Source organism: Ambystoma mexicanum, chromosome 3p, assembly GCF_040938575.1.
Source record: "Ambystoma mexicanum isolate Mex_15411 chromosome 3p, UKY_AmexF1_1, whole genome shotgun sequence".
Lineage (NCBI taxonomy): Eukaryota > Metazoa > Chordata > Amphibia > Caudata > Ambystomatidae > Ambystoma > Ambystoma mexicanum.
The window spans coordinates 925,345,118-925,368,246 of NC_090925.1; the positions used below are offsets into that span (position 1 = coordinate 925,345,118).

The 23,129-nt window shown below is 44.0% G+C and overlaps 1 protein-coding gene across 4 annotated transcripts in view; it reads left to right on the forward strand.

Moving 5' to 3' along the window:
• The window catches only part of UQCC1 (ubiquinol-cytochrome c reductase complex assembly factor 1), a 999,068-nt gene that overhangs the window by 245,854 nt on the left and 730,085 nt on the right, over window positions 1-23,129 (forward strand). For all 4 annotated transcript variants that reach the window (XM_069652211.1, XM_069652212.1, XM_069652210.1 and 1 more), the window contains one exon: window positions 13,994-14,066. In XM_069652211.1, the coding sequence (XP_069508312.1) occupies window positions 13,994-14,066 (73 nt within the window). The remainder of the gene's footprint in view (window positions 1-13,993; window positions 14,067-23,129) is intronic.

The window sequence follows — 23,129 nt, forward strand, 5'->3', positions numbered from 1 at the left end:
TTCGGGGGCCTGACTCTTGAGGGTAGAAATAGTTACACAGTAGTAGAGAGGGTAGAGTCAAATGGCTTCCCTAGCCAGTTGCGTGATAGGGGGTCGGCAGGACCTTGCAAAAGAACTACTACATTGATAGTTCTACACAAACGAGATTCACCATGGGGTACATGAAAAAATGATTAACATTTATTTTTAACAAAAGAGAAAGCTTTGTCTGAAGGAATTCTTATGTGTCGTGGCACAACACAGATACATATAAAAGTGCATGTATACTCTGCACGGTGGTGGGTTAGTAAAATATTATGCATATTGTACAAAGTCACAATACATCAAACGGACACTGTTTGATGTATTGTGACTTTGAACAATATGCATAATAGATTGTCACCAACTTAGAAATGTTCACTGTATAATGGCGATACACTGAATTAATTGTAACCACATTTTACTAACCCACCACCGTGCAGAGTATACATGCACTTTTATATGTATCTGTGTTGTGCCACGGCACATAAGAATTCCTTCAAACAAAACTTTCTCTTTTGTTAAAAATAAATGTTGATCATTTTTTTCATGTACCCCATGGTGAATCTCGTTTGTGTAGAACTATCAATGTTGTAGTTCTTTTGCAAGGTCCTGCCGACCCCCTATCACGCAACTGGCTATGGAAGCCATTTGACTCTACCCTCTCTACTATTGTGTAACTAAGGGACTTGGCCTGCAGGTCTAGTGGGATTTTTAAGAATTTGCAAGGCCTGGTAGTGTTGTAAGTTGTGACTGTTTCTTGTCATATCGTAACATTTCTTTGTTTTCAAATCTGGTTTTGAGCTCTTCGTCCAAGTGAGTGTCATCACATCTGATGCTTTGGAAATGTTTCAGTACAGGTTGTTCAAGCGAATATCTATCGCCAACTGTTGTAAAGTTTAAACCACCATGATCCTCTACAGTATATACTAGATCAGCCAGTCTATTGTGCTTAGAAGACTTGACGTTAGCCCCCCCCCGCCACCCATAGTGCCTAGAAGAATCTACAAGTGTAGGTGGTCTCTTTCCACAGACTTTCTGATGACATAGCAACATCAAAGATAGGTTCCATCGGTGCTCTTGGTACGTATAAATGCACCACTTCAGTGGACATCGCTGCAGGCATGGCTATCCATCCACTCACAGAAGAATGCAGCTACGACCTACAACAAAATTCGGGCTAGCTGGGCAATTCATATTTTTAATACTACTAACACCAGGCTATGCCTCAACAACCCTTACATCAGTATGCAGCGAAGACCTATGACAAATTTGGGCTTGCTGGACACACAGCGAGTCTCTAGCACCCACACCATCTCCTGACTCCTCTCAGCACCCATCGACATGCCTGACCTCATGGGTTGCTTTCTACCGGAGCCTGGCCAGCCCTGCAAAGCCTTATTTGGACAAATGCACACATGCATTCTAGTCCTACTCCGTGACCTCCACACTCTGGACTTCGGTCCCTGAGGGCATTCCCATTACTAGCGCATTGAGACTATAATAATGGTAAAAGGCGCCATATAAATGACAACTACAATACAATAACAGTTTTAAAAAATGGAGACCGATATTGCAGGGTGCATACCCCATGGAGATCAAGAAGAGGTTGGACAGAATAGAGATAAATTCATTATTTTGTCAGTCATTTTCAATGTGAATAACCGGTCTAATATGTGACCTGCTTAGCAATTGTGAAGTTGGTCAGATGGGAGAAACTCAAGTTCTAGAGCTTGACGAGTACCTCCTTTGTTTGTTTGCTGGCTTGCCACATAAGCCACCCAAAGACTGAAGTCCCCCATTAGGGGAAATTCCCAGTAGATGTAATGGCACTACAGTATCTCCCTCAGGAAAATAGAGTTGTAGTGTGGTGAATGCATAATTTGGGCTCACCATGCAATTATCGGTTAGTTGTTCCTCCCCTAATCTGAAATGTTGTAGGCTTTCAAGGGTAAACATTTCAAATTCCAAGCTACTGTCCAGGCAAGAAGGTCACTCGCCACTTAAATTCGATACATGCACACAGTGCACAATTTCATACTCCCCAAAAGTAAATGATCAGTAGCCAATGGCTAGTGGAGCGTGCAAATGTTGAGGCCTGTGGGCTGATTACAGCACCAGACTGGTTTTCAAAATGGATACCATCAAATCCACAGCCCTTCCTTTTTCTCTCATTATAGTAGATTCTCAAGATTCTTCCTGTGTGTTCAATAAACCACATTCATTGAAGGCGAGAATTACACTATTCCTCATCAGGTTCTGGAATGTAGGTCTTCCACAAAGCAAATGATCAGTCTGTCTTGGTTATCGTTGTCAGGTAAGTAATATGTCGAAGATCTTTGTTCCAAGAGGACTTTTAAAACCCCTTGCAACCACATAGCTGAAAATTAGTGTTGCTTTAAACGTGCAGCTTATCACCATCGTCAGTTTGGCAGTGCTTTGAGAGCCTGAATTTGCACCCAGTAAGGGATTACAGCAGACGAGAAATGGCCATGTACTCAGGCTGATGAGCCCTCTGTGCCATATACATTGACCGTCTCTGGTCATTGGATTCAGCAGGTAGCGCTGACCGTGTATAAGGAAAGTGAGTGCCAAAGCAATATATCAGTTCTGGTACTGTCTGTTTCCGAGACAGTCCACATAACCATACAGACTGATTTATCGGTTCAGGGGAGAATGTTGAGGGGAGAGGTTCATCTATTCCTCCCTGGGACTGACTTAAAGAGCTGCATTGGACTCCAGGCTATACACATATTCCAAAATGTGCACAGTGGGGCATATGTTTCCTATACAACTAGTATTTCTTTCGAGTAAAACCTAAGTTTTCTGCTATTTTTATTAAGGTAATGTAGATGGTTTCATTAGAAGTGGATTCATTCCCCACAAATATTAACGATGAGTAACATCATGTGCTGTGTGCCATGATATCCTATTAGTTATGTGTGTAATGCCTCCTGTGTTATGGCTCACCGTTTTATTTCCACTTTTTGACATCAAATTAAAGGTGTTCTAAGATTTAGCATCCAGACTTCATCTTATTTCAATTCACACAACGCAAAGGGAAATCGGTTGGGTAGATGTTCTTTCACATTGTTTTCAATAACCCTTTTGTAGTTCTAGGAAACTTTAATGATCGTTATGTTTATTTTGCTTTACGTGTTTGATTACTAGGATGGTAATACAGTGCCACATGCTCTAGCTTTGACCATGTTGAAATAGTTTTTCCAAGCTGTAAAGCAGGAACTCGCAGAATTTTCCAATCTCATTGTAACTATACAAACAAATACTTCTAGAAATTACACCATACTGAAGCATTTGTTGTTGTTTTGATGAGGGAAGGAAGGACATTGGACCGTGTTGCTGGCTAAAACAAATAATACATTTGTGTGAAACCTTTGTTTTCAAGGAATACAAGGGGCAGAAGTTGTGTGAAGCTACTTCAACTCTCCTTCTCATAAATAAGGCATAGGTCTTTAACTGATTTACAGGCAGGAAAGCAAATACGCTTTTAAGTTTAAGCCTCTTCGATATATATGATATGATATGATTGTTTATTTATATAGCGCCTATACACAATGTGTTTCAAAGCGCTTCAAGGCAAGGGAGGGAACAAGGGAAAATACACCACATTCTTACAGGCCATGAACAGTAAGGATATGAAATTAACTATCGTACTCGTCCTGATGACATTTCAGATAGTGGAAGAGCTAAGAAATAGATAAGGAAGGGAGGGGGAGAGTGGGAAGGAAATGGAAACAGACAAGCGACTAGCATACTAGGCCTGACGACATTTCTTGTAGAGCCGGAGAAAAACTAAAGGTGAGGGAGAGGGGTGCAAAAAAGGGAGGGGAGGAACAAAACAAGCGACTATCATATTAGACCTGACGACATTTCAGATATTGCTGGAGGGGTGGTGGGGAGGAAAAAAACAGTAATGGGAGGGTGGAGGAAACAGACAAGGTTGCTATCATATAATGTCCAGGGACAATTCTGATAAAGTAAGTGCATAGAAAAAAATAAGGGGAGGAGTTAGGAAAAGGGAGAAGGGAAAGGAGGAGAGAAAAGAGAGTAAGCAGTCAAAAAGAGTGGAGAAGCAAGAGTGGAGAGCGAATACAATTGCAGAAGTTAGTAGTAACACATAATGTTGCAAGCCAGGATACAAGATGAAGATGGGAACAGCATGATTCAGGGTCACCATGAGTACAAGATGCAAGGAAGTCCAGCATGAGAGTTGAGAAAGAGTGATGCATATTAGAGCACGGTTGGCAATAGGTGGGAGAACATACTGAATTAAGACTACTTTAAAGGGATGCACTCCATTTTATACTAGTGCACATTGTTGACCTTGTGTGGATAATTGTATTGCAACATTTTATAAGGAACTCAACGGGCAACAAGATCTATTGAGTAGGAACTACGTAAAATGCCTCTTTGAATGCCAACAATTATTCAAGAAGCAGAAGCTAGTGTGGCTTAACTAGTCCATATTACTTTGGTATATGTTTTATGTATAGTTTGGTATATGATATATGGTGTATATGTTATATACCAATGAATTATTACTAGCATTGAAACGAAGCATGAGTAGTACTTAACTTTTCGGTGAAATATTAAGCTTTTATTAAACTGTAGACTACCTTCAGTATGACAGTTCCCTATATTAAGCCAGTCCCTAAACATTTTAGACTAAGGTGGTTAATATTGGACTGCTTTTATCAACTAAGATATTGTAAACCTTAAGCAAGCAAGCTACTTGAAATGTTTGCTTGGTGTGTTAAATACTGTAGATAATTTTCTCAAGTTTTCAATGCCAGAACTGTGAAAATTGAAAGCATGGCGGGCGTCATCATTGAAGCCTAAACTGATGTAATGAAAGATGTTGCGTGGCAAGTTTTTTATTTTGATACCTGCTGTAAATGCTGAAAATGCATCCCCTTAGACAAAATCATGTTCTCAGAACAGGGATACACATAGTTTTGTGTTTGGGTCAAAAGACATAGTTTGAATGTTACAAGGGATATTTCTAATGGTTCACAAGTACTTAGACATTGCTTTAAGTTTAGACAATATTTCCAAACATGTGTTGGGTCCTGTGTTACAAAGATTGTCTGGTACTAACTAACTAGTTAGTACCAAATCATCTTTGAAATTACAAAGGTCTCAATACGTTTGTTAATACTCTTGTAGATGAAAAGCTTAACCTGCATCGCTCAAGATTATTTAAAAATGTTTTTTTCCATCCACTCTCCTCTCTCCCCTGATACTTTTCTAGAACATATTGGCAAATCGTGCATTTTCTTTAAACAAAGATTGACCCAACATTGGCATCGAACTTGGATAACAGTGGACTTGACAGGCTAGGGATTGTCTTAAAAGAGCAGGGAGCTCTGTTCTTCATAGGTGATTACTATTGCTGTGCTGTCGGGGAAAGGCCAGGCGATATTAATTTCATTTAACTGACCTGAGAGGATTGATGTAGCGATATGATATGCTTTTTACACAGTGCATTGCTCTACAGTTATAGGGACAGTACTGTACCAAGGCAGGGGTTTAACCCAATTCCCGGGGAGGTCCTGATTCACAATAGGTTATTTGTGGATCTTCTGCCTTATCACTTGCTAGAACAAATATTTATGGTCTGACAAATGTTCTCAACTCATGGACCTAAATGTTTTCAGTCCCTGAGTTAATTATTTTAAGGAGTCTCCCACTGCTTCTTCTTAGCATCTGCTGCTAGGCCAAGTCAGACACTGAATAAAGCATCACTTTACAGGTGAACAATTAAAGGGCAGGTGATTCTATTCCGCCTTCTCCATCTTTTTCCTTGCATATTTCAACTCTTTAGCATCGCTACAGAACTCAAATGGGGGCTCAGTTGCAAACCTAGTTACTGAGCTTTAAAGAGCAGAAATGTTTTCAAAGGGTGATCTTCTGTTGATCTGGATGAGAGCTGGCCCTTTGCCTGATGATGAAAAGCACACTGCCCCAGAAGAGTTTTGGAGAATATTCCCTGTGGGATATTGTGGATTTTTGCTGCTGTGCTTGCTGGACTTTCTAGGAGTTCTGAAAAGGACTACATCTGGAAAGATGGAAGGAAAATAGTCAGCTGCATCCAGACATTAATGGTAAAGCAGCACCTGTTTGTCAGAGGGACCTATATACTATTTGTTTCATTTGTATGGACCCTTCCAGGTAGCATAGTTAGACCATTGACCCAGGACCTCTACCAGCATTAGCACTGGGAGGTGACTGGTGGCTACAGAATTTGTGTCTACAGGACAGGAAACAACCAGGCCCATAATTGTCAGCCTGAGTACCGAAGCATTCAATGTAGCCTGCAGTGTAAATATGCACCTTCAAAAGATGGATGCTTGGTTGCTGAAACCCCCTCCCCGAATATGAGAGACACACACACACACACACACACGCACGCACGCACGCACGCACACACACACACACACACACACACACACGCACCCCCCCCCCTCCTCTCTCTCTCTTATGGAGACAATATTAGCACCACATTATATAAAAGCTGAGCCTAAAGCTTAACAATGCGTCTTCACGGTCCTTCAACTGAAAATTGGGAACTTGTGAAGTAATTATGTCACTGTGCACTGTCACAGATGGATCAAAGTACACTCCTACATCCAAAGACGATTCAAGAGTTTTTATTGATTTCTTTTGCAGGCTTCTAGTGCCATACCTCTCTCTCATCTGAATGCAGCATTTCCCTCATTGGTCCAGCTGTCCATAGGCCTGGGTTAGTGGCTAATGCTTGTTTATTCCTACTGTCTCATTTCTAAATAGCGGTCATGGGTAACCTAAAGACAATCCTTCTCTATCTAAACTCCCTCTGGGACTTCATAAGGTATTCACAGTTGTTGGGGACTAAAAGGATTATAGGGTTGTGACTTTTGGACACTCAGGTAGACTCTCTTCCTCTCATGTCCTGGTGTTACTCTCCCTAACTGCTATTCTCCTCTTGTGACATTCCTGCATCCAACTTAAACCACCTTCTCTCCTGCTCCATCTTCTGTCCCTCTGATGTTTCTCTCATTCTACTCCCTGCGCCCTTTTCAATGTTAATTCCTCTGCCACACTAATGCCTGTGCTGTTGCCCCCATGTTACCCCTATCTCCGCACTGTTGCCGCCACCATCCACCTTCTTCCCGTTCACCTTTCTTTCACTCGAACACTCACTCTTCACACTGCCTTTCACACCCTCTGTCCCTTTTCACAGACACTCACCACACAGTATCACTTGTTCACATCAACCAATACCTCACCTTTTCTCCAATTTGCCTCTACGCTACAGTCTAATGTACTTCCTCCTGCTGGTCTCTTGGTCTACCACCATCAACTCCTATGCCCTCACCCAAAGAACCCACAACTTCTTGTTTTCTGTGTCCCCTCTTATCTCCTCCCTCCTTCTCCCATTGGTTTACTAGCCCTGCCCAATCTAGTTCTTTCCGGCTTGGGAGGTGTTACTAACATGAAAAGTTACAGATAGTGGGCTAATCGTCACTCCTTTTCCATGCTGCAACAATACCGGCCTGCAATGCAAAATGTCCTGGTGTGTGTCTGGGGGACGCAATTGGCTCACACCAAATGTAAGTGAAGACTTGCTGAATGACCATCGCTCTGTGAACAATACTTGGAATGGAATAGGTCTGACGCAGCTGTTCGCTACTGCGTACACCAGTGCTGGAGAGTGGTAAGCATCGTCTCTGGCAGCCACATTTCTGCTAGATTCCTGACTCCGTGCTGGCTCTGCGGCTCCGATGACAGTAGACAAGTAGCGTGGGATGCTGATGAGTTGTAATCCTGCGGGTGGTCTGTCCATGCAGCCGCCTCATTTTTGGCTCTAGGAAAGAAAGAAAACTGGACCAGCTTTTGCATCAAGAGTTATGGAGTAATGCAGGTTGTAGGGATTGGATCCCGGATATCTTGCGCTGGTGAATATAATGAAAAAAGCTTTGCTTCTCAAGTTTTTGTGTGAAGGATTTAATTGTAAATCAAGGTAGGTCGCCCGATACATGTTTTGACCCATACGGGTCAGTTGGAACAAGGACACTTGCAGAGCAGACGTGAGCCAAAAGCAACAGCTCCTTCAAGCCCGTTAGGGGCCATATGTATAGAAATTGAAAGCCACAGACACCTGAGTCAATTACAACAAGCACAGGAGTGCGTTTTCTGCCAGTGCAAATTGGGATTCTCTGAAACAGCACACCAACTCACCCACCACACGTGGGCAGTCCAGAATTAATATCGCCTTCAGATAGACCTGTATGGGTCGAAACCCTTGTTGACTGTCCTACCTTGATTTACAATGAAATAATTTGCACAAAAACTTGAGAAGCAAAGCATTTTTCATTATACTGTGAGAAACCTGAGTGTATTCTCCCATGTAGATCCCAAAAATCCTCTATTTGGGTGTCGAGGTTAGGGCCATCGCTTTTGGATCCCAACCCTGGGGGTGGGCGAGCGAGGGAGGATCACCTGGGTAGGGGAATCCGGGGTTTTGCCCATGCGAGTGCCTCAGGTGAGACGCAGTATCCCAACGGGACACTAGGAGAGGAGGAAGTAGACCCGGAGGCCTTCATGGGATATGCAGGTCCCATTGTCCATGATCCAAGAGGGAGGCGGAACAGGCATACCAGCATACAACCATGCAAGAAGGATGGCCAGATGAAACAGAAACATGACTCTAACCTCAACATCCATTTGTCTTCCCCTGGTTCAGACCACAGGCAGTACTATCAGGACCAGTGCTTTCATGGCAGGATGTCGGAGGTAAGGGGTAACCTAACAGAAGGGGAATCAACCCTGTTATAGAAAAACAAGGCCAGGGTATTTCTCTCTCTCTCTCTCTCTCTCTCTCTCTCTCTCTCTCTCTCTCTGTCTCTGTCTCTGTCTCTGTCTCTGTCTCTGTCTCTGTCTCTGTCTCTGTCTCTCTCTCTTTCTCTCTCTCTGTCTCTGTCTCTCTCTCTTTCTCTCTCTCTTTCTCTCTCTCTCTCTCTTTCTCTCTCTCTCTCTCTCTCTCTCTCTCTCTCTCTTATAATAAATTCACATATAGATCTTTCCAGTCCCATTCCAGCTCCTCCCCATTTCCAACAGGTACTTGGACGAAGAAGAGGTAACCGATAGTAGTGAGGATTACCCCTAGGAAAGACAGGGAGATGCCTACTCCAGTGTACCATTTGGCTGTCCCACTAACAGAGTCAGGCACTTTACCTTGACCATTCACACCTCACCCCACTTGACTCTTACTATGGGTATAAAAGATGTGGTTCTGCCAGAGAAAGAGTGAGCTGGGTTTGCTGAGTGGATCACGAGAGCCGAGAAGCAGGAGGCTGCAGCAGGAGAGGAGCCTGGAGTATGTGGAGAACGGAATGCCGAGACACTGACCCAGTATGCCAGAAGGGTTGCATCGTGGCGAGGGAGCCGTGTCTCCAAGGATCCAGAGTGAGGCAGACTGCAACCTGCCGGCCTTGTCCAGGCCAATTCTTGTTCTCTTGTGATGTGTGCCGGTCCCAAGGGTGTCTGATGGGCAGGTGATGAGACCCGGACCTTGACCCACATATCCTGAGGAACCGCTCACCAGCGCTGCGCTACTTAGTGGGTTTCATGAGAGAAAAAGATAAACTCAGTAGTGTGTGGATGGCTGGAGCGGGAGCAGAAACAGATAAAAACTGCAAGCGGCACGAAAGTAACAGAAAGCGGAAAGCAAGAGAAAGTGCGCTAGCAGCGTTAAAATAAGAAAAGATGAAAGAAGAATTTTTAAAGAAAGTATGAGCAAAGAGAAGGCGTGAGCGACCCGAAAGCGGGAAAATGGTGCAAGCAATCCGAAAGAGAAGGTGCAAGTGTGCACGGCAGAGCAATAAGAATGTGCAAGAGGCACAGTAAAGAGAAAAGAAGGTGCAAGTGTGTACAGCAAAGCCAGAAGAAGGTGCAAGTGTGCACGACAAAGCAGGAAGAGTGTGCTAGAAGCACAGAGAAGTGAAAGGGGTGCAAAAGGCTCAGATGGAGAAAAGCTGAAAAAGAAACAAAGTACAGAGAATAAGGAGAGGGGTTAGAATGGTCGCACATGGCAGGAGCACAAAGCCTGGCGTTTTTGAAAGTCTCTGCTATTACCCCATGAAAGAACTGTGTATTAAAAAAAAGGTACATCCTGACAAGGTACACTTTTGTTTGAAACCAGAGGGGCCTGAGCTTGGGGAAGGAAACCCTGAGAGACCCACAGAGATATTTGAGGTTTACAGGAAAGGAAGGGAACCTTGAAAGGCCTAACGGAAACAGTGTTTTATTTTGTTTTGTTTGGAATTGGAGGGATCAAAACTTGTGGAAGGGGACCCCAAGAAACCCAGAAACAATGTTCAAGGGCAACCCATTTGAATTGAACTAATTCTTTTGGCATTGGCAGAACTACACTTAATGGTTAGACTACCTGAAGCCAGGCATGGTTTACATTTACTTTTAATCCACCATTTTTCCCTTAAGAAAACCCCAGATCACCTTTTGTCAAAGAGTGAGGGTAAGCATAGGTTTAAACACAGACCGACGTTGGTTTTTGACTTAGGGATATCGACGGCCTTTAGAAGCAACAGTTGACAGAATAATCCCTTTAGAGTTAGGGCCAGTTAAGCAGTTGACCAACCCAAGAAAGTTCTTTAATAAAGATTTTGAAACTGTTACTTTTGAGTCTGTCTCTCTTGATACCATGCCTGTCTCACATATGGTGTCAGGAGCGGCTTACAGTTTAACTGATGAAAGTTGAAACCCTCATGCTACTCATAGTATTTCTGCCCAGTGGGAAAAAGATCATTATACAGTCAGAAAACCAAGATAGAGTCTCAGTGGTGAAGCAAATCATTTTGAGCAAAACCAACATTCCTATTAAAATTCAGGACTTGTTTTTTCAGGACCAACTCCTCCTTGATACACTTCCTCTAAATACAAACCATTTAAAGCAGTGGAACTGCTTCAGTCTTAAGGTTAGATACTTCCACGCCTATACCCGATCCAGTGGGTTGGGAGAGGCGCTTGCTAAAAAGGGGTTGGCCACCATAGACCTACCAACTGTTTCGTCTAGGCCCACATTCCATCTTCAGGAACATCTTCCTGGAAACCAAAAAGGTTCGGAGCAGGGGTCTGATACCAGCTCTGAATTCTTTTCAAACTCAGGATCAGGAGGAAAGTCAGACAGAACCATCACAACCCTTTTAACCATACCCTCCATTGAAGAAGTACTAATCCGCTTAGCCAACCATCAAATTGAGGCCAAGAACCGTTTGCAGGCGGGACTTGAAAAATTGATAGCGTTACAAACAAAACCCAGCATCCCCCAAGGAGACCTACAGCCTCACAAGGAGGGAGAGGACTTGGGAAATGTCTTCTTCAATTTTGACCGGTAAGCCGCTCAATTTCAATGGAGTGAGGATTTGAAGCTCTGCTATTTATCACCCCTTTGGAAGGGTGAACTTCATACATCCTACTAACTTCTTACTCTTCCCGGAACAGCATCCTTTTCTGAGATCAAAGAAGCCCTCTTGCAGAGGGTGGGACAAACCAATAGTTTCTATCGCCAGAAATGACTAAACCTAAAATTAAACCCTGGTGAGAACCCCGTTGAGTAAGGAGAAAGGATCAAAAACACCCTCTCCCTATGGGTAAGAGGCAAAACCTCAGCCAAAGTTCTTGAAGAACTAACCATAGAACAATGTATAAACTCATTACCACCATGCCTCAAAAGAGCGGTATTACAGTTAAACAAACTCATTCTTGCTCTGGCAATTAAACTGCTCATAATTCTGCGAAGGCCCACAAACACTTCCACTCCTTACATCGAGGTGACGAAAGAAAAGAAGGTTGAGGATCTACTCATCCCTATTCCTCCTAACAGGATAAAATTGGGACCGCTATCAAGTCTAGAGAAGCTTACATCCGAGAAAGAACAGATAAGCGACCAGAATGCAAAGGTCAGGAAGCGATTAAAAGAGAAGAAAGCAAGCTGTCCCCCAAAATAGAAAAGAGGAACCAATGGAAATCAAGTGCCTGATAGATGAGGAGTGGGAAGAACCAGAAGGGGATACCAAGACTAGGAGTGCCTGTTACTGTGATATCCCAACTACATCAACCCATGAACCTGCTATAGTGAATGGGGTCTCCGTGCAGGCCCTTATAGACTCGGAAGTAAACAAACTGCAGTATGGTCCGACTTAATCCCCTTTGATAACCTTAAACAATTCAAGAAAGTTCGAATTACGTGCGTTCATGGGGTATTACCCAAATTGTTCGAACACAATTGTTCTAATTACCTAATTGACCGAAAGTCGAGGGTCCGAATTGACCTTAGCACAATTGACCGTATATATATAAATATATATTGGTTTGGTAATGTATATATATATATTTATATATATAATGAGGGTTGCGGGGGGGTTTCCCCCCGCATATATGTAACAATTGACCTTCACAATTCGGTCAATTGTGCAAAGGTCAATTGTAATTCGAACAATTGTAGTTCGAATAATTTGTATACAACCGTTCATGGAGACCAGGAAATTTACCCTAACATCCCAGTTCCTATTCGGATTAAAAATGCTTATAACGTCATCCCATCAGCGGTAATACCTGGTTTCCTGTACAGGTTATCATTGGTATAGAGTTCCCCAGATTCTCCTCTCTCATGCAAGACACTCATGACAGGGTCCTCAAAGCATCAGTTTAGGGAACAATCCCTTTAGAGTCGGGCCAGTTACGCATTTCATCAACCCAGGAAAGTTCCTTAATAAAGGTTTTCAAACTGTTACTTTTGAGTCTGTGTCTCTCTTGATACCATACCTGTCTCACAATACTCCTCAGGGCAAGATATCCTGGATCCAATCCCTACATGCTAATACAAGAGGTGTGGGCAACACCCCCCGGCCCCCGATCCTCCTGTGTTCTTGCTGTAATCCTACAAACCAAAACATTGAGAAAATAGACCACATACCCAGCTAACCAGTGTTGTGTGTGTTGATTCATCCTCTAGTGCCCACATCGTATCCTCTTGTAATGCAAGTTGGTACTGCACATATATAAGCAGGCACTTAGGGAGGGGATAGGAATTGGGACCCGCTCAACTGCCACCGTCATCCTCTGAGTAGGCCTGGCTTCTACTCTGATGGGTCTCACACCCGAGGGTGTAATCTCCCTCTGGCAATGCATTATACCCTGGTTACACAATAAGATGAGCAATGTTTCTACTCTGCTGGAAACCGCCATTGACTTAACACACTAGTCAATAGGGCACAGACTATCTCTGAGGCGAAATGGTAGTTAATCTTTTATGCGCTTAACACCGTAGACCAGTCTCTAAGTGCTGGACCGTCCTCTTTCAAAGCTTTTGTATCTCACCAAGCACAGTTAAAAGGTGCACAATCGTGCACATTCTCCTCCCTCTTTGTTGGCTTTCTCCCCAGAATTGTTGCATTGTCCCCTCTCCTTTCCCCTATTGTGCCCCTTTGTCCACTTTGCCCCTTCTACAAGTGCACCCTTCCACCTCCTTCTGCACCTTCTCTTCACAATAAACCCACTTTACTTGTGCTCTTGCAAGCAACCCAGCACCACACCCTTGTACACCCCCACCTCCTTTGTGTATCTTAACCCTGTGGTGCTTTTCACCCCGTGAGCTCTCTCTCCCCTTGCTTTAGCCCTCATATATCCTGTGCTCCACACTCTTGATACGTTCCCTCCCACCGCTTAAGTCACACACAGACTTTTCAGTAGCTACATCTGTTGGCATTACCAATGCATATTTGAAGGACATTTGCCATGCTAACAGTACCATGAGAAAGAAATTCCTTGTTCAGCCGTCTATTATTTCAGATATTTCTTTGTTGAAAAAACATTATGAAACTATTAGTTATAATATTTTGAATGTATTCTTTTAAAGTGAACTTGCATTTAATATGTTTTAATTAATTTACAGAAAATTAAAATTGCTGCCCTGCGTATGTACACCTGCTGTGTTGAAAGAATAGACTATGATGAATTCTTCGACAGTAAGTTATTCTTGTAATATACCGTTGGTAGTTGACTTTTGTTCCATTCTTGTGTGACATTATACATTGAGAATTGCTTACTTAATGATGCACAATCGTTTCATTGAGAGATTTTGATTCTGTAGTATTATTCTAAGCAAGCACTTTTCAGGCCGCCAGTTTTATTTTTGAAGTAGATGCATTTTGCATCCTTCATTTTTTAATGGTTACTTGTTTCACAGGTAGTAAAACAAATATTTTTTAAAACATTTTTTCCCACCATTCGTTTAGTTAACTTTTTGTTATTTGAAAACCCATTTCTTAACCTCTTTTTTTGGTTGTTGTTTTTTCCATGGTTCTGTTTTTGGTTTGAGCTTGTATGCCACCTGACAGACAATCCTAATGGGATGGAGTGCAGAGATGAGATGAGATAAGCTTAAGCTAGGTTTCCATCTTCACGATCCTGGGCTGCCGAGTTGTTTGAAGCACTTGCATGCTACTTCCTGATATGATATGATATGGTATTTGTAACGCGCCTATACACAAGTGTTTCCTGACATGTGTTGCGCTTTTCATATTTGCTATCGGTCAATTTGTAAACCGTGACAGCTTTTCTCTTATGTTTTCATTGAGCAGAGCAAGTTTTATTAGTCGAAACCTATGATGATATATTGTATAATTAACCTTGTTCGTGAGGGGATGAAGGCCAGCAAGTGACCTTATACTGCCTGTAGGTGTGCTCTGGGTCAGTACCCCGGATTTAACGTATTCTTTGTAGGCTTTACTTGTGTATTGAAGACAGATATTCAATAAAACAGATATTCAGAGAAACGCATTACACTGCAACACTGGCCCTTCCTTAGATACAAACAGGACTCAGGCTGCTAACTCTGAAGCAGATGACGCAGAATAGTTGCCCTCCACTTCTAAGGTCTTTCACGAGAGACTGCTCTGCATGATTTAGTTTCTATATTTGAAAATGTACCCAACTTCTGGCATAAATTGGCATGTTAATGGATATACCCACCCCAAAGCAAGCAGAATGGAGGTCACGCAGTTGCCGCCATTAAAAAGAAATCAGATGAAAAATGCAATCGCCTTATAAATGAGGTGGTTTGAATCACCCAAAACCACCAACACAGTCCCGATTGGATACATCTGCCCCAGCTCATTGTAATACCCTGTCAGCGTGCCAAATTGCTCTGTCCGGGACCCCCTGACCCAGGTCAGACTTCGTAGTAAGAGCCCACAAAGCTTTAGGTATCAACATTAGATGTGGAGCAGGGTTCTGCCATGGTGGGTGACGTGCACTGCTGTCGGCCCCTACTCCTTTTCATTAAATACAATCTCTGGTGGGCTAAACCCCAATACAAAGTATTAAACCAGTTGCAGAGGCCCCACGTGCCATGTTAGTGTTCAGCTATTAGTCCACCTGTTGAACTCCATGCCTCCCTGCCTGGGGTCTTGGCACATATTTGTTGGAGACTGATGGGCGTATTCTGCCCAAGGCCCTCTCGGCCGATATGTGCGAATCATATTTGTTTTTTCAGTAGATTTGTCAGCGCGCTCGTGACTCATATGATATGATATGGCATTTATAACCTGCCTATACACAGGTGTTTCAAGGCGCAAAGACTTTTCCTCAAATAACAGGAGACAAAGACAACCATAAGTTAGATAACAATGCTCTTAGTACGATTTCAATACTCATCTACCGCGTAGACCGCTTCTTTGCTAACTGTGCACTGAAAAAACTGTCCAATCATTATACACAATCACTATATCCAAGTAGGCCTCAGCCAACATCCGCTTATTCTTTTTTATTTTTTCTTCTCTGACCAGTTGGAACAAATCATTTTTCTCCTTTCTTACCTTCCTCCCAGCTGCCCTCACCCACGAGTGGGAGTCAACCAATGCTACGAACAATGATATTGTATGCAATTGGCCTCCCCTATCCTTGTTCTATTAATTTGGGCTCCCTACAACCACTTTCACGTCTGAAAAAGGGGGCATGAATGATGCTTGTTTTCTTTCTTTTTTCATGTCACTATAGTAGCCAACCTTTTCATGGGTACTATTGGCCACCATTGAACATCTGGTCTGCTGGAATCATATAATTCACCATCAACATTTCTTCCTGTACATCTCAATATCTCCATTGAAATAGAGAGCTCCCCTGGCCTGGCCCAATTAGTGTTCCTGTGGGTGAAACATCAACTATAAGGCTGGGGTACCTGAAAATGTTATTGTTTAACCTTGTTGTCCTCACCCCTACAGATCAGGGCCATGCCTTCTTTCCATTTTCCCTCTTTCGTGTCATAGTAACCTTCCTCTAAGGCCACTTGTCTGGCACTTGTTTCCTTATTGACCTTTAAAAGGTTTAACAACCCGATAGTGTAAATACAAAGAACTATAGTAACTACAAGTAACACAGAGAACAGTGTGGAGCTCAATTTCATCCAAGCATTACCATAAGGTGACTTTAAAGGGCTAAAAAGCCAACTCTATGTACCAACGTAAGCATTCTTCTCTGGAATTGTGTATAATCCATAACTATCCCCTAATCTTCTGAACCCCTATGATAATTTCTTTTTTACCTGATGCTGTTACTTCACTTTTAAGACAGCTGTTTTGGCAACATTCTTGTAGGTGAATATTTGTGACATTTGTATTGACATACCTTCTGCAGTTTGTCTCCTGGAGCCAATTCACGTGTGGCCTCAAGAACACTGCAACTCCCAAAGATAATTCAAGTGTAATAGTCCAAAACAAAAAAAACACAGGGACCCATTTACCTGTTTGCTTCATACCTGAGGTAACTAGTGAGATAACAAGGGAAAACCCCTCAATAAAACCAGTATCAAGTGCAAACCCAGGGACAGAACCACCGGAACAAACGGATATACACAACCTTGGGACATGGTGGGGTCACGACTCAGACCCGAAATTTCGTTTAAACAATGCGCTAAAATGCGAGGACACAGCCGCTGGGAGTGAGACTGGGAATACAGCCGTCGGGTCTGAGAAAGGGATCAAGCAGCAGAGATGAGCAGGTGCGGGGAGCCGCGGGCCGGATCAAACCTACATTGAGCGGAATACACCAGAGCAGGGTGACGGGACGGCAGAAATGCTGCGCTCCCATGAGTCGGCAGCCCCGCGGCGGGAAGACAGCGACACGCCACGCTCCCATGAGATGGTAGCCCCACTGCGAGAGGACAGTAAACCCGTACCTGCCAACGGGACCCAAGCTAAACACCCACGAATAAAAACACACTAGGCAGGCAGCCTCCTAAATACACACACACACACACACACACACACACACACACACAAACACACTTACCTGGAACTGTGGGTCTCAGCAAGGGTCAGACTAGACCCAGAGAATGGGAGTCAAATCCAGACAGCGTTCTCCTACACAATGTCTCAAGAGGAAGGGGCGGGGCTTGGAGGGGTATTTATAACCTGGGGAGTAGGACAAGTCCTGATTTGTTAATGACAACCTGTGTATATAAACCAGAGTCAGTAGAACGGTTGGGTGTTAATTCTTGGTTTTGTTGCAGAGTCAACCAGACGTGGAGACAGGAGCTGCGGGAGGTTTATGGGCGTATGAGGACTAAAAGGAGACGGCTATCCAGAGGTCCTTATTGCATTCCCTGCAAAGAACCAGGAAAAGGAAACGGCAGGAGACGGAAGAATTAGAGAGAATCCTTCTGTGCAATTTTTCTTTTCTCTTCATTATATTCTACCACTTTTTTTTTTACTTTGATTTGTGAGTCAAATAAAGACAACATTTCCTTTCAGTTGAACCGCATGTCTGCCTTCTTGTCACAAATTTTGGTGACAGAAGCGGTGGGATTTCAAACACGCCATGGAGGCAATCATCAAGGCGCTGGCAGACGGACAACAACAACTACAGCAGTTGGTGCAGGTACATAGTCACCAAGCCCAAGTGGACCACCTAGCACTACAGCAAACTCTACAATTACAAGCAGCAACGCTGGACACCCTAAAGCAAGTCACAGAAGCGATGGTGTCTCACAGAGGTTCAACGCCTGCCCCTTCTAATGTGCTGCAGAAGTTTCAACAGGGGGACAATCCAGGGTATTTCTTTACGAACTTTGAACGGGTCGCCAGGAACTCACAGTGGCCAGTAGAGAAATGGGGTCACTTTATAGCACCCTTATTGACAGGCTCCATGCAAGGGGCCTACCAGGCGGCAAATCCAAATGGTGACACAACATATGCGGATATCAAAAGAACCATTCTTGAGAGGATGGGCATAGATGATGAGGCATACCGCCAAAAAGGCAGCTGTATAATCGGGTTCATGATTTAACGGACAAATTGTTAAAACCCGCCAACTGCAATTTACAGGAAATAATGGAGAAGATAAAACTAGAACAATTTGTAGATGCCCTCCCAAGTGCCATGCAAAGGTGGGTACGGCAACATCATTGGCCTACCCTCAACGAAGCAATAGACATCACAACCGCTTTCCAAAAGGCCGGAGGAACACGGGTAATCCCGGTGGAAGTAAATAGGAACATTCCTCTTAAGCCAGCAGGGACAGTAGAGATCAAGCCTCCACGAATGGAACCAAAAGCGGGGGTACGGCCCAACACCAACAGACAGCCTCAATGCTTTGATTGCGGGGAATGGGGCCACATTGCCCGGTTCTGCCCAAGAAAACCCAAGGCCGAACCAATGGAAATCAGTTGTGTCCAGAGTCGGGAGTTTCCGAAGAAGACAAGCCATACTTGGTTGAGGTCTGAGTCGATGGGGTTCCCAGGCAAGGTCTACTTGACAGCAGACGCGAACAGACTGCCATCCGACCAGAAGTAAGTGTATCGGGTACCAGGGGGGATCGTGTAATTCCAGTAAAATGTGTGCATGGAGACACCAAAACATACCCTTCCAAACAGGTTACTATAGAGGTCAACTGGGTTAGTACACCTATGGAGGTAGCCATCATACCACACATACCAGCCCCAGTGTTACTCGGAACAGACCTACCCGCCTTTAATGACTGTGTCACGGATATGGAGTGGTTAAAATCGGCCCCATTTTCCCACATGGACATTGCGGAAGAAAGAGAGAGGGAACCCAAGAAAACAAGCAGAGAAGTTGGGATGAGAAAAAAAAGTGTCTGGAAAGGTTCAGTGGGATAGTGGCCTGGGTTCCCGAGGATAAAAGACTGTCCTCTAGGAGTGAACCCCTAACGGACCTGACTTTAAGAAATGTCCGGGAACAAGCTGTTAATGAGTCCAACAATCCACAGGATTACCCCAGATTCAAGTTGGCAAGAGGCCTTCTATACAGAGTTACCAAGAAACCGAATGAACCGGAGTTGGAAGAGTTGCTAGTACCTGCCAGTTTCAGACCCTCCATAATTGAACTGGCTCATGATAATCGGACAGGAGGACATATGGCCCGAGAAAAAACCCAGGATAAAATTCTGAAGAGGTTTTATTGGCCAGGTGTATAAAGAGAGGTGGCAAAATACTGCAAAGAGTGCCCAGTCTGCCAGAAGACAAACCTAATAAAACCACTTCGCACACCCTTAAGACCGATGTCATTGATAAAGGAACCATTCTTCCGGATTGGCATGGATTTGGTTGGTCCGTTGGAGCCCAGTAGTCACGGATACCAGTATCTCTTGGTAATAGTAAACTATGCCACAAGGTAGCCGGAAGTCTTTCCCAGGAGAGGCATAAGTGCCGTACAAGTATGTAACCAACTGGTACCATTTTTTTGCCAGAGTGGGGATTCCATCGGAGATAGTGAAGGAACAAGGCCGGAATTTCACATCAGGAGTAATGCTCAGAGTATGCCAACAGTTGCAAATTAAACAAATACACACTTCTATATATCATCCCCAAACGGATGGGTTGGTAGAGCGCTACAACAAGACAATTAAACTAATGCTCAAGAAGGTAACAGCCCCTACAGAAAAAGACTGGGACAGAGCTGTTCCATGGGTACTCATAGTGCTAAGAGACACCCCGCAGCCATCAACAGGGTTTTCTCCGTTTGAATTATTGTTTGGACACCGCCCGAGAACCGTCTTAGACATTGCCAGAAATGAATGGGAAGAAGAAGAGGAAGCCACAACCCTTGCAGACTACGTAATAGAACTAAGAATTAATTTGTCTAAACTGAGGGAGCTGGCCCAAGAAAATCTGGGTAGGTCTCAAGTGGCACAGGAAAAGTTTTACAAGAAGAAGACTAGAGTCCGCAGCTTTAAAATAGGGGACCAAGTGCTAGTGCTCCCGCCCACAAGCCATAATAAGATGTTGGCCCAGTGGAGAGGACCATTTAAAATAACAGCAATCTTAGGCCTGGTAAATTATATGGTAGAACAACTGGATCGCAGAGAGAAAACTCAGAACTACCATATAAATCTACTTAAAGAATGGAAAGATCCTGAAGCATATACAACCAACATCTAGGTGGCTACTCGCGAAGAACAGGAACCGGCCTTTAATGCAGTCCAGTGGTGTTCCCAACTAACCGCAGAGAGGAAAAAGGAATTGGAAGACCAATTTAGTACATTAAGGAATGTATTTTCCTTCTTCCCAGGATGAACGACCTTGGTAGAGCACAAAATAGAAACGGAACCAGGACAAACAGTGAGAATACGTCCATGCCACCTTCCCGAGTCAAAAAGGGCGTCCGTGCAAGCAGAAGTAGAAGAAATGTTGAGACTAGGAGTAATAGAACTTTCATGCAGTCATTGGTCCTCCCCTATCGTACTGGTCCCAAAGCCCGACTGAAGTATCCGGTTTTGCATGGATTATAGGAAGCTGAATTCGATCTCAACATTCCAAGCTTATCCAATGCCCCACATCGATGAACTCATCGGCAATTGGGTTCCGCCCATTTCATTAGTACCATAGAGCTGGTGAAAGGGTACTGGCAGATTCCCTTGAGATTGGAAGATAAACTAAAAACAGCCTTCTCGACCCCTTCAGGACTATACCAATTTACGGTACTACCGTTCGGGTTGCATTGTGCCCCGGCGACATTTCAAGCCTTGATGAATCGAATACTAGCCCCACACTGTCAATATAGTTCAGCTTACTTAGATGACATAGTAGTGTACAGCCGAACCTGGAAGGAGCATCTGGAACATCTCACTGCAGTAATGAAATCACTACAAACAGCTGGTTTGAAAATAAACCCCAAGAAAACCATACTAGCAGCCAACCTGACCAGGTACCTAGGGTATCTAGTAGGGAACAGAGTTATCAGACCGCACATGGACAAAGTAGAGGCTATTATAAAGCTGCCAATGCCTAGCAACAAGAAACGAGTAAGAGCCTTTTTGGGGTTCATTGGTTACTACAGGAGGTTCATTCCTCTATTTTCATCAATCGCCAGTCCACTGACAGAAACCCTCAAAACATCTTACACAGGAGACATACTAAAGGACGGAAATGCCTTAAAAACCTTTCATAAACTCAAAAACATCATATCGGCGCATCCTGTTCTACGGTGCCCAAACTTTCAAGAACCATTCTTTCTACAAACCGATGCATCTGGCTTAGGGTTGGGTGCAGTGATCTCACAAGGTGGTGAGACAGATTTACGCCCGGTGGCATTTATAAGTTGGAAATTGTTGCCTCATGAGTTGGGATACTCCACCATCGAAAAAGAGTGCTTAGCAATCAAATGGGCAATTGAGACTCTCAGATACTACCTGGCTGGACGCCGATTTACTGTGTACACTGATCATGCACTGCTTCAATGGCTGGCCAAACACAAGGATTCGAACCAAAGGGTTTTATGATGGTTCCTCACGTTACAGGAATTTTGTTTTCAGACCATACACATACCAGCTGCATTTCAATTGATTCCGGACTATCTGTCAAGATGTCTTGATCAACCCGAACAGTTCGAATCTTCGGGGATATGTGTAATAGTCTGGAAGAAAACACAGGGACCCATTTACCTATTTGTTTCATACCTAAGGTAACTAGTGAGGTAACCAGGAAAAACCCCTCGATAAAACCAGTATCAAGTGCAAACCCAGGGCCAGAACCACGGCAACAAACGGATATACACAACCTTGGGACATGGTGGGGTTGCGACTCCGACCCGAAATTTCGTTTAAACAATGCGCTAAAATGCGAGGGCACAGCCGCCGGGAGTGAGACAGGGAATCGAGCCGCCGGGTCTGAGAAAGGGATCAAGCAGCATAGAGGAGCAGGCGCGGGGAGACGCGGGCCGGATCAAACCTACATTGAGCGGAATGCACCGGAGCAGGATGACAGGATGGCAGAAATGCAACGCTCCCATGAGGCGGCAGCCCCGCTGCGGGAAGACAGCGACACGCTGCACTCCCATGAGACGGTAGCCCCGCTGCAAGAGGACAGTAAACTCGTACCTGCGAACGGGACCCAAGCTAAACACCCACGAATAAAAACACACGAGGCAGGCAGCCTCCTAAATACACACATACACACAAACACACCTACCTGGAACTGTGGGTCTCAGCAAGGGCTGGACTAGACCCAGAGAATGGGAGTCAAATCCAGACAGCGTTCTCCTCCACGATGTCTCAAGAGGAAGGGGGCGGGGCTTGGAGAGGTACTTATAACCTAGGGAGTAAGACAAGTCCGGATTGGTTAATGACAACCTGTGTATATAAACCAGAGTCAGTAGAAGGGTTGGGTGTTCATTCTTGGTTTTGTTGCAGAGCCAGCCAGACGTGGAGACAGGAGCTGCGGGAGGCTTATGGGCGTACGAAGACTAAAAGGAGACAGCTATGCAGAGGTCCTTATTGCATTCCCTGCAAAGAACCAGGAAAAAGAAACAGCAGGAGACGGAAGAATTAGAGAGAATACTTCTGTGCAATTTCTCTTCATTATATTCTACCACCTTTTTTTTTACTTTGATTTGTAAGTCAAATAAAGACAACATTTCCTTTCAATTGAACATCCTGTCTGCCTTCTTGTCACATCAAGGTTATTTTGTTTTTATTCATTGGACTCAGAAAGTCATCCCTCTCTAAGCTAGTGATGGCAAATCCCCTCCTAGCCTAGGCTTTCCTTTACGTCACTAGAGTTTGGTAACCCCTAC